This window comes from Toxorhynchites rutilus, chromosome 1, assembly GCF_029784135.1.
Source record: "Toxorhynchites rutilus septentrionalis strain SRP chromosome 1, ASM2978413v1, whole genome shotgun sequence".
Classification (NCBI taxonomy): domain Eukaryota; kingdom Metazoa; phylum Arthropoda; class Insecta; order Diptera; family Culicidae; genus Toxorhynchites; species Toxorhynchites rutilus.
The window spans coordinates 11580185-11592889 of record NC_073744.1 but is presented as its reverse complement, the minus strand read 5'-3'; the positions used below and the strand labels follow the sequence as shown (position 1 = coordinate 11592889).

Here is a 12705-nt window from a genome sequence, read left to right as displayed (position 1 = left end):
AAACTATACCGTTCAACCGAAAGATAACTTCACTACGCGCCAATTTAAACATGTCAGTCACTTATGTATGATCCAAACACCTTCCCATTCGTAATGCACGCACCCACCGAGTGCGTTCGCTGTGTTTTTCCTCTCAATTAATCTGATTTCATTTCCCTTTCGCTCTTGCCGAACCGAATCGTGACTCGTAACTCCTGACGCGGCTTGCGTGACCATATGCTTCTGGGTACCCGGCCCAACAACCGTAACAACAACACCATCGAAACCTGAACCCAATCGGCGAGACCAGCAGTCGTCATTTTTCACAATTACTGTTTACATTGAAGATATTAATGATAATGATCCCGAATTTATCAATCTACCGTATGCGCTGACGGTGGACGAATCAACGCCAATTGAGACGGCGGTGTTTAATAGAATTAAGGCAATTGACCGTGATAAGCCAAACACGCCGAATTCCGACATCGAGTACGCGATCGCACCGAAGCAGCTCAAGAGCGGCGACTTCCCGTTTCGTCTGGAGAGCGCCCAGAAGCCGAAGCTGATCTTGCAGCGTCCGCTCGATTACGACGCCGGCCTGCACTCGATGAGTGTGCTCGTGATCGCGACCGACCGTGGGAACCCGCCGCGCTCGGCCAACGCCACGGTCAGGGTGACAGTCCGGGACGTGGACGACCTGGCACCGATCTTCACCCGGGCCATCTACCGGACCAAGCTGCGGGAGTCGTTTCCGGTGACGGTAATTTTTGTTTTGTTCTTTACAATCGATGCGTCTGTAATGCTTCAATGTGTTTAATTCACAGGGCAAACCAGTACACGTGCCGATCCCACTCGATCCACCGATTGGCGCGTTCGATCAGGACTCGCTGAATGCCACCCTGATATATGGCATTGTTGGGGGGAATGAGCGGAAAGTTTTCTGGATGTCACCCGATACGGGAATGCTTTTCCTGCAAAAGGAAATTGATCTGGAGGCAGAAACTTTACCGGATAACACTATGGTGTTGCAGATCGAGGCGAAACAGGCAAACGATCAGTCGAAAAGTGCGCTGGCGAGGTGAGTTTACTAATGAGCAATTCCAAATGAAATCGACAAATGACAAAACGTGAGTATTTTTTATTCGAATAAAAGTTTGTATTCCGTTTGGGTTGGAGGAAATGTGAGTTTTCCACAGCATTTGGGAATTTTTTGACTCAAGCGTAACTTTTGAAAAGGGCGTATCGATTTTAGTAAGAGAAATCTTTGATAATTCATATCTCAAAAACTGAGTCCTACCGAAATAGTGTCTTAGAAAGAGTTATAGAGTATTGATGTCCAAACGCGATAAAGATATACACTGAGAAAAAAAATAGTACTTTTTTTTCTATTTACAAAAAAACTTCAATTTTCAATATCTTTTTCTTCTTCTTCAATGGCACTAACGTTCCTAGAGGAACTTCGCCGTCTCAACGTAGTATTACTTGCGTCATTTTTATTAGTACTTAGTTGAGATTTCTATGCCAAATAACACGCCTTGATTGCATTCTGAGTGGCAAGCTCTAGAATACGCGTGATCACAGTGCAAGTCGGAGGAAATTTCTTTGACGAAAAATTCCCCCGACCAGAACGGGAATCGAACCCGAACACCCGGCATGTTAGTTATGACGCTAACCACTCGGCCAAGGGAGTACATATCCAATATCTTAAGTATATATTTTTATTTTTTTTTTCATTTTTTCATATAAAATAGAAGTCATGTAGAAAACAAGATGGGTACAAGATGGTAAAATTATTTTTGACGAACTTTAAGGAACATCGAATTTTCATGAATTTTCGAAACTTCTGATTTTTGTATGATAACAATCATTTTTAGCCACAAATTATGAATCCTGATGTGATTCAAAATAAAAAAGCTCTTAATCAATCTCCTTCTAAATGCAGCCATTCTCGACATGTTGAAAAAAACATTTCTAATTTATTACCTTCTTCAAATTTTATTTTGTTTCTAAAGATTTTTATATGAATTTTTTATTTTATTTTAATTTTTTATATAAAATATAAGTCATGTAGAAAATTTTGAGTCCAAGATGGTAACATTATTTTTGACGAGCTTTGTGGAATATCGAATTTTTATGAATTTTCGAAACTTCGAATTTTTGTATGGTAGCAATCATTTTTAGCTACAAATTATAAATGCCGATGTGATTCAAAATAAAAAAGCTCTTAATCAATCTCCTCCTAAATGCAGCCATCCTCGAGATATTTAAAAAAAACATTTCTAATTTATTGTCTTTTTATTTTTTTTTATTTTTTTTATTTTTAATATAAAATATCAGCTATGTAGAAAATTTAAAAATGAGACCAAGATGGTCACATTATTTTTGACGAACTTTGTGGAACATCGAATTTTTATGAATTTCCGAAACTTGGAATTTTTGTATGTTAACAATCATTTTTAGCCACAAATTATGAATCCTAATGTGATTTAAAACAAAAAAGCTCTTTATCAATTTCCTTCTAAATGCAGCCATTCTTGAGATATTTGAAAAAAAATCTAATTTATTGTCTTTTTTTATAGTAAACTAGCTGACCCGGCAAACGTTGTTCTGCCGTATAAATTGAATCTAGTAAAAATAGTTTGGTCGTTATCTTTCTAGTGAATCGTGAAATTCATATAGATTTTCTTTATTTAAATTTTCTACTTTGTTACAAATTGTTAAACAGTCATATACAATTACACTTCTGCATTAGTTACTATACATTTATAGTAACTAATGCAGAAGTGTAATTGTATATGACTGTTTTAACAATTTGTAACAAAGTAGAAAAATTAAATAAAGAAAATCTATATGAATTTCATTCAATTACTGACTGAAAAATATTTAGCAATTCCGAAAGCAATTTTGCAATTTTGTACTTTTTTATTACAACTTTGAGCAATAATTTTCATTCAAATGTACATTGTTAAAATTGTTGTTTAAATACCTTGGAGACTTAGTCCTAACCCTAACTTAACTATTTCTCTATAAATCCCGCTAAAACATTATCCATAATATAAAATCATTATCAGAGACAATTTTTGTTCAAGATTTTTTCCCCACATTACACAGAACATATATTAGAGCCTATTTTTATTATTTTGGCAGATTATTTTCATACATATATTTTTGTTTGTTTTAAAAGCGTGTTTCTTCCATCCGAAAGTTCATTACCATTGTCCCTTCACATAAATGGAACACGAAGCTCAATGACATCTGTGTCGAATTGTCGAATTGGCTTGAGTCGAACGGATTACGGAATGCAATATTGCGATTCGTTCGGGTAATTCTGACTCGAGCAGAATTTAGAATACAGGAGAGTAGTTGATCAGTAGATGGATATGGATTTTCGTCAAGGCGTATTTTGTCGATAATTCAAACTAAAAATGTGCGTATGAAGCAACTCTTGCAGTTGCCATTTGATCGAATACATCCAGCAACGTGTGGGACCTAATACGTGTAACGTGGTAACGGAGCCCATTAAAGACTTCACGGTTTGGTCTGTGGTACAACACATGTGCTGTAATGTCATGACATTGCATGCGCGTTGGTCTGGCAATAGTGAAGGCTGTGTCGAAGTGGCTCATGATAGCGTCTCACAAGTGAATATATTATTTCTCATCTGTTGATTGTGTCGTAGGAATCGTAGTCGGACGCTCTCTAGCTTTGCGTACATATCGACCATAAATTGTTGACAAAGATCACCACTTCGGATGTAGACGTTGTCCTCATCGCGTCAAATTTGCTTGTTTGCTTCGTCTTCTCTAACCACATGTTCATAAAAAGTAATTATGTTCACAAAAGAAATTTCGTTCGACTCTTTTGGTCACACAGGTTCTAGAACTTGTCATTCAAAATACATTCAAGGCGTGTTTCTTGGCATAGAAATCCAGATTATTGATTCTTCTTCGAATCACAATTTCTTGTCGCCGTACAGTCGCCATCTGTAATTCCAGCTAAGCCTTCAAGAAGATGCGCATTGGATCTGCCCACGTGCCCTCCAGTTGGTGCTTCATCAGAATTGATAGCGTGACTGCGATTTTGCAATTCGAGCATATGTGATTTCAAAATTTCAATAATTCATTGGGCTCAATAAAAGCTTACAGCTCGCCGGCGATGCGCCAGGCTTTAGGCGAATTAAGGTTACTATGTGAAGGCACATGTGTGAATGAAAGTTCGATGAAGCAGACGTAGCGCCTATCACTGGAACAGCCGGTGCGGTTGACTTCCGGTTACGTGGATTCTACTTCACGGGTTCGGTTACGATCTCGTTACCAAACTGTGGGTTCACAGGAGTATCCTACTCCGTTTTCTCAAGTTTCCGGGTTCAATCCGGAAGTACACCTGCACGGTCGAATGCCAGCACTTCAACATAAGCACGGACGACGACAAAGTTAAACTATCTATCGTTACTAGACGATTTAGGTGGGTCTAGTTCGCCTCATTGGCACTTTTCGACCTTGGACTTTTATTTCGTTCGAACAAGTTTAGTGAAACTTCCACTTCACAATTTGAGGTTGAACAAAAACTCTTTTCCTGAGCGCGTCTGGTCTTGTTCCGGTGGCTTAAGTAAGTGCCCGAGTTCCTCATGGCGAAAATCTGAGGAGCCCGCTAAGTCAGGTCGGGTTACACCGCCTGTCGTCCCGTCGTACCAACCGTTGCGATTTATAAGTGTGTCGTATTGTGTTGTATGGGCTGTGTTTAACACCTAATTTTGTGTTGAGCGTATCTAGACCTTATGCCGTCTTCCTACGATCTTGATAACTTCTTAATTTTAATTTATTTATTTTTATTTATTATAATCATGTTTTATTTATCAATAGTATATATTTGTATATGTGTCCTGTCTAGCTATGAGTGTGTTCCACCGTTTTTTGTAATAATTTAAAATCTATTTATTACCGTGGGAGGAGACGAAGCCTCAAACAGCCCGAGCAAACAGGTGACCTGTCACAAAGTTGACAAGTGGACCAATTACAACCAACTATTTTTTGTACGTAATCTTGGATATATTTCCTGTCATCATATTGAATTTTGTAAAAAAATTGCGTGTTTGCTTAAAAAATCGAGACAAAAACATCCACTAAAATATTATTCTTCAAAATGTCCTACGTACGTAAATCTTACGTACGATGACAGAAAATTTAGTGGAGAATCTGGGAAAAACCATTTCATCGAAATCGGATAGACGGTTTCGGAGGTGGACTCCCACCAGTTGGCAAAAAATGGCTTCGAGAAAAAAACACGTTTTAAATTTTGGATCCGCGCTCCTCGCGTAAAGGCTTTGGTCCACTAATTGGCTTGTAACTTCGGAGCGGAGCATCGGACAAACCTGGGACAAAAACTACAGTAAAGTAGACATCCCAGAGAACATTTTAGGCCAGTCATTTTATTTTTTTATTTTTTTAAGTTTCCATAGTATTAAGCGTTAAGCGTTAAGGTGGAAACAGAATGCCGCGTTGTGCGTTGCTTCTCATCAGCTGTCATTGCTTGCGTTTTGTACTAAAACATTTGCCCGACGCAGTCCGTTGATTTGCAGTCACAATCTAGCATTCGCGTCACCACTTTTAATGTAAACAAAAACAAAATAAAATTCGTATGAAAGTCTTGTTCCTGTAGTGTCCACGGATCAGTTGAATGTTTTTAAAAACAACACATTGCCATATCCGCGCTGGCGGCATTGAACTTCGTTCACTAGTTTAGGGGAGCGTGAAAGAATAGCTGATTTTCAGTCGGAATGAATACATTTTCAAAATTAAAATTATGAATGAAAATTAGCTTATCATAATCAAACCAGTATTCTATTTAAGGGGGTATTCTAGTGTAGAGACACGGACGTTTTTTCGAACTCCGTAAAAATAAAACAAAGAATATTTTTACTATCCATTATATCATTATTCGTTTATCTATCTTTCAACAATAAAACAAAAATAGGACGGAAAAAAAATATTCATAATTAGAATAGTTACATGCTGGTGAAGTGAGGGTGTTCAAAAAAAAGTTGTGCCATGGCGTGCACGATTCCAGTCCTTCTGGTTATCTGAAACAAAAAAATCGAACAGATTCTGAATCAGTAAAGATGTCGCTATGGCATGAACCTCGGACAAGTCAAAAACATGGGTTTTAACAAAATGGCGGCCGTTTGAAAACAAAAATGCTGTTTAAAACGTTTTTTTTTTGCGTTTACCGATTTTTTAAAAATAGTAAAATTAAAAAGTTATAATTTTTTATTGGTTCATGCGATAGAGAGATGTATGCAGATTATTTTCATATAAATTTGACATAAATCGGTTCAGTAGAACTTGAGATATCGTGTACGCCAGTTAGAAAAAAACTAGTTCCGAGAGAAACGCGTTTGAAGTTCATTGTGATGGCCGTAACAGGTTAGATACCACATCACTAAGATGGCTCTAACTAGGTAAATAATAGGATTTTCGATAAGTCCTTTCTAGAGTATATTCTTGAATGCCTAAACTACAGAAATATGGTAAAAAAAAAATTTCGATTTTTTCAGATTTCTAGACTAGAATACCCCCTTAAATGAAAAACATTTTTGTTTGCAGGTGGTGAAAAAGTCTCATACGAAAATTGTTTATGAAGACAACTCTATATTATGATGAAAAAATTCAGCAACAATGTTGAAATTGTTTAGCCATATGGTTGAATGAAAGTCAGAAACACGTGTTTCTAGTAATCAAATAACATGATGAAAATTTTCATTCCAATTTTAGAATTTAAAACCCGGCTTCGTGTCTTCTAATCTGATAGAGATAACACTAACGAGTTTGGGACCCAAATTATGGCCCTAATTTGAAGTTGCCACCAGACGTCGACACCATGCCACTTTCATCGCGAATTCGACGCAAGCAGTTTAGAAAAAATGTTAGCGTTTGGTACAACGATGTTAATGACGCAACGCATTATTGTGTTCGACTAAATGGACACACCCTTTTTTTAAATGAAGTGTCAAAGCACAATTGTCACAACGCGACGCATAGCGCGGCATTCTGGTCCCACCTTTAAGCGTTTAGCGTTAAGCGTTGAACGTTAAGCGTTGAACGTTAAGCGTTAAGCGTTACGCAATGGGCGTTTGTCTGTTTTGTGTTTTCGTTTCCGTTTCCGTTTCCGTTTCCGAGAATCGGTACAGAACCATGGGTGGATCGGTTTAGGACCACCATTTTTTGGAGGGTCCAAAAAAAAGAACTTCCGATTTGGTCTCTGCTTCCCTCTTTTTTAACACTCATGAACCACGCCGATCGGTAGAAAACATAGTTAAAGAGTTATACCATAAATTTCAATACCGAAGTTGCCAAAAAACAAGAATTTTATGTGATGAATGGCCGTTGCAATTTAGGATGTCGGGTCAGGGCCACCCTCCCCTATATAGATAGGCTCTTTTAATATGTTTGTCGTGTTATACCGCCATGTTCAAGAAATTTTATGAATTTGTTTATAATTTTCAACACCTTTTCAAACACATCATTATGGAAAAAATATATGTTTAGAATTTACGTTGAAAAACTTTGGAAGACATGTGGGTTAAAACTCCTAAACATAACACGGACAAAACAAATGAAAAAATACATATATAAATTTAAAAAAATTGAAAAAGACAATAAATTAGAAATTTGTTTTTGTTCAAATATCTCGAGAATGGCTACATTTAGAAGGAGTGTGGTAGAGGGCTTTTTATATTTAATTACATCCGGATTCATAATTTGTGGCTGAAAATGATTGTACATACAAAAATTCGAATTTTCGGAAATTCATGAAAATTCGATGCTTTACAAAGTTCTTCAAAAATAGTTTTCCTAACTTGTACCCACTTTTTAAATTCTTTTACATGACTTCTATTTTATATGAAAAAAATTTAAAAAAAAACTAAAAATATGTATTTTAGGTATTGCACATTAAAGTATTTTTTTTTGTAAATAAAAAAACCAGTACTAATTTTTTCCTCAGTGTATATTTTTTCGCGTTTGGACATCAATACTTTATAACTCTTTCTAAGACAGTATTTCGGTAGAGCCCATAGTTTTTGAGATACGAATTATCAAAGATTTCATATACTCAAATCGATACGCCCTTTTCACAAATTACACTTCAGTCATAAAATTCTCAAATGCTGTGCAAAGAAAACTCATATTTCCTCCAACTCAAACGGAATCCAAACTTTCGTTCGAATCAAAAATACAAGTTGTTAAAATCGGCATTTTTAGTTCGATTTCATTTGTAATTGCACTACTTTGCAATTAGTCATTTGATGCATTTTATTCTTTATCGACAGAGTCGAGATCGAGATCGTCGACGTGAACGACAATCTGCCAGAGTTCGAGGTGGATCTGTACAACATTTCGATCATAGAAAATCTACCGAAGGGTTTCAGTATTCTGCAGGTGAACGCCATCGATCGGGATCAAGGTGAAAATGCCGAGTTTTACTATTACCTGGCGTCGGAAGAGCCCAAGGGGGCGTTCGTAATCGATCACGTGTCGGGCTGGATTGTGGTCAAGGATGAAACCTATCTGGACAAGGAAACTCGCAGCTCGCTGCACATGGCTGTGAATGCGATGGAGCGAATCGAGCAAGCCGATCGAAACCGGAACTATGGGACGGTTCAGGTGGAGATCACATTGCTTGATACCAATGACAATACGCCGGAGTTCGAGAAGGGGACGCTGTATGAGTTCAAGGCGAACTGTAGTGCGGCGATTGGGAGCAAGATCGGTGCCGTGAAAGCGAATGATCCGGACGATATGGGCAATGGTCAAGTTCAGTATAGTATAAAGAATGTTCGACCAAATTTGGCGATACCGTTCAAGTTGGATCCGGACACGGGCGACCTCCTGGTAGCGGAAGCACTGACATATGGCAAGATCGCGTTTTTCGTGGAAGCTCGCGATCAACCGTTGAACCCTTCCGAATCAAGGTTCAACGTGGCGCTCGTAACAATCGACATCGTTTGCCAATCGATCGAGCAAATTGAATTTATTGGGGCTCCCTATGAATTTTGGGTTGGGGCTGATGCCGCAGTCGGTTCCTCCGTTGGCCAGATTCGAACAACATTCGATTCCAACGCAGAGGAGGAAATATTTTTCGATTTACTTCACTCATACCCGGAAGGGGTACCGTTTGCAATCGAGGAAAGATCGGGAATCGTGACCGTCATCGAAGCGCTCGATAAATTCGATCGACGCTGTTACGAATTTGAAACGGTTGTGTCCTATCTACCAAATGCCCAGGGGAAAGCTGTTGATCAATTGACACCAGAGGCCTATAACAACCTAGAGAAAATCATCGTAACGAACGTAACGATACATGTCATCAAGAACAACTTTATGCTGCTTCGAGGCACCAATTCAACGCCCATCGAATTCAGAATCAAAGAAAACCAACCAAATTCCATTATCGGACAACTTCAATTTCAGGGTTTCCAAGAGCAATGCGAAGCCGACGAGAAGGGTCCTCCATCATTGATATCGGTCCGTGGTGATCGTCAAATCTTCAACCTCAACGGTAAAAATCGAACCCGATACGGCAGAAGGATCATTCGCGAAGCCAGTGTCGATTACGTTCAGCTCTACCCGTTGGTATCATTCGACGCAATGTACACTACGAACGCATCCCGTAAGGCACGCAGCTCAAAATCCTCTCGGACGCCCACCAGTGGTGTCCAGTATTCGCTCGTAAACAGCTATGACCACGCGGACTTGATCCACCTCACCAACGATGGCAAGCTGATGACCGTGAAAGGTCTCGATCGCGAGAAACAGGACACACACAAGGTCACGATCATCGCGGAGTACTTCTTCAAGCACCGAACCTTCGCCGGCATTTATCAGGTGGTGATCCTCGTCGAAGACGAAAACGATAACCCACCCGCGTTCAACCAGCCCTTCTACCTGGGGGTGATCGCGGAAAACTCTCCCATCGGAACGGAGATCGTCCTGAACAACCCGATCATTATCACCGATTCGGACGTGGGCGCCAACGCTGAATACGAGCTGAACCTTTCCGGCGAGTCGGATTCCTTCGCGGCTCAGTTCTCCAACGCTACGCTTTCCAACTACAACAAAACCGTTGCGCATATCTTCAAGAACCTCCAGATCGCCAATGTAAACCCCGCTGGTGAAGTGATCAACCGACGGATGGATTTTCGGCCGAAGCCACTGGAGGGTGGCAATGGATCGACCCCACACTACAACATCATCTTCATGGGACCGAATAAACTTGACCGCGAGGAGATCGATAGCTTGAGTCTGAAAATGATGGCCACCGATCGGGACAGTCTGACCTCGGAGGTGGAACTGCGGATACTGATTCTGGACGTGAACGATAATGCGCCGATTTTTGAGAAGGTGGCTATTTTTCGTCGGAGCAAATGTGAGATGGTTGAGAACCGGAGCGATCTCGAGCTGTTGTACGTGGATGAGCTGGAGGCGGAAATGCCGTCCGAGTTCGCACAGCCACCAGAGCAGGAAAGCACTCGACTGGGTTATGGCGTTGAAAGTTTGTTTGAGTTGGTGCAGTCGGCCGCGTATGTTGGGATGCCGAGAGTGCTGGACGGACAGCTGATCATGGAGAGCAGCAGCAGCAACCGGTCGACGATGACGATGATAAGAAGGAAGCCATTCTCTCCGAAGAGTCGACTGAGGGCGGGTGTTCGGAGTTCGCGGGAGTTCGGCAAGAAGTCAGGGTTGAAGTTCAGTTTGCCAGAGAATGTGGAGGTGGGGAAGGTAATTCTGAAGCTGACGGCGAACGACGATGATTTCGATAAGAATTCCAAAGTGTTCTACGAAGTTGTAGATCAGGAAGAGTGGCCCTCTCGGAATAGTAGTAACTATTTCAAAATCGATCGCAACTCCGGTGAACTGAAAGCTACCGCACAGTTGCCTCCGGAAGCAGAGATCAGGATGAATATCTCTGCGAAGGACACGGGTGGATTGGCGGATGTCATCAGTTTGGAGTTCAAAGTCTACGATGTCAACGATAACTCGCCCGTGTTTGAGAAGCAATGGTACACATTCAACGTTGAGGAGGGAATCTATTCGAGTAGTGGAAAGGAAATAGGGCAAGTGACGGCAACGGATGACGATTTGGGAATGAATGGGAACGTTTCCTATCTTCTGCTGGCGGGAGACGACCGGAAAGTCCCATTTTTCGTGTCCCCAACGGATGGAACGCTTTACGCTTCCGGTGAGATCGATCGCGAAATGATTTCCTCGTACCAATTCAAGATTCTTGCCTCGGACAACAACCTCGACCTGAAGCGCTCAGCAATGGTCGACATTGAAGTGATCGTGCTCGACAAAAACGACAACAGTCCGGAGTTTACAGCATATGATGAGCTGCGGTACGACGATAACAAAATTACTCGAACCCCCGTATATCTCGCGCACATCAACGTCAACTCGAAGCCGGGAACGTTCGTGAAACAAGTGCAGGCCGCAGACAGTGATTTTAAGGAGAACGGCAACGGTTTGATCATCTACTCTCTGACCGGACAAACCGAGCAGATGCAGTTCGGCATCGATCCAAAGGATGGCGTGATCACCACAGCTTCAAAGTACACGCCACCGGCCACCAAGAAGAACTACCAACATCTGAACGTAACGGTGGTAGCTTCCGATTTCGGTACCCCGTCACGGTGGAGTACCGCGCTGCTGATCATCAACCTGCAGGGAGACCCCGAGCGGGTGAATGGCTCCGAGGAAAAGATTCCTCTCTTCCCGTACCGGTACTACGAAATCGAACTACGGGAGAACGACTCCGCACCGAAAATAGTGCTCAACGTGACGCTCAGCAAGAAGTACGCCAAAGAAGACGCATTCCGGTGGGAAATTGTCGACCGAGATTTCGACGAACGGTTCAAGATCGACGAAAAGAACGGATCGCTCTGGCTGCTCCGTCCATTGGATCGGGAAGAGCGGGCGTCATACGAGATCAAGATCCGGGTGGAGAAGCTGAAAAGTCGCGAAAGTCGGAACATTCCGAGCGTGTTGTATGCGTTGGAGAATCCCGTCAAGAAGAAATCCCAAAAGCTGAACGATAACGAGGTGGAAATCCACGTGAAGGTGATAGACGTTAACGACAATGCGCCGATTTTCAAAGGAAACGACGGACCCATCATTGCGGTGGTTCCGGACCGGGCAAACTATGGCTATCCGGTGATGAAAGTTGAGGTAGGATATTAACAAAAAAAAAACTATGGGTGGGTTATACCTAAGATATAACCGCAAGATTAACGTAGGACTACCGTTGGCTTAGTAATCATTCGAGTGTATTGATTAAACCAGTGATTGAATGAAACAATTTCAGAATTCAAAACAAATCCTAATTCAGGTAAATTCACCTTGTGATAGATTACGTTCTTCGGTGCAAGTCCGACGTGTGACATGACTCCTTGTTCATTTTATTCATTTTTCGTCGAATTCCAAAATATGTGAATGGATAAATTACGAAACGATCAACGATCAAACGATCAAACGACATTTCCGTGTAAAGTTGTTGCATCTTCCAAGTACATCTCAAACCGCAAATTTGTTAGAATTTGACGGCAAAGTCAGGGAAACAGCGTAAGGGATTCGGAGTGGAACCAGCAAAAATAAATTAACACGCGAGAACTACGTTTACACTCGTTTATTCTAGGAAAGATAGTAATACAACTTATCGCGGGAAGCGCTTGGT

At 41.0% G+C, this 12705-nt stretch overlaps 1 protein-coding gene across 4 annotated transcripts in view; it reads left to right on the top strand.

Annotated features, from left to right (window-relative positions):
* The window catches only part of LOC129766652 (cadherin-89D-like), a 164336-nt gene that overhangs the window by 81478 nt on the left and 70153 nt on the right, over positions 1–12705 (top strand). For 3 of the 4 annotated variants that reach the window (XR_008741469.1, XM_055767234.1, XM_055767250.1), the window contains 3 exons: positions 290–739; positions 804–1057; positions 8306–12200. Coding sequence is in view for 3 of the 4 variants with exons in the window: in XM_055767234.1 (XP_055623209.1) it covers positions 290–739; positions 804–1057; positions 8306–12200 (4599 nt within the window). In the remaining variant the exon portion in view is untranslated. The remainder of the gene's footprint in view (positions 1–289; positions 740–803; positions 1058–8305; positions 12201–12705) is intronic. The other variant, XM_055767244.1, reaches the window with a different exon arrangement.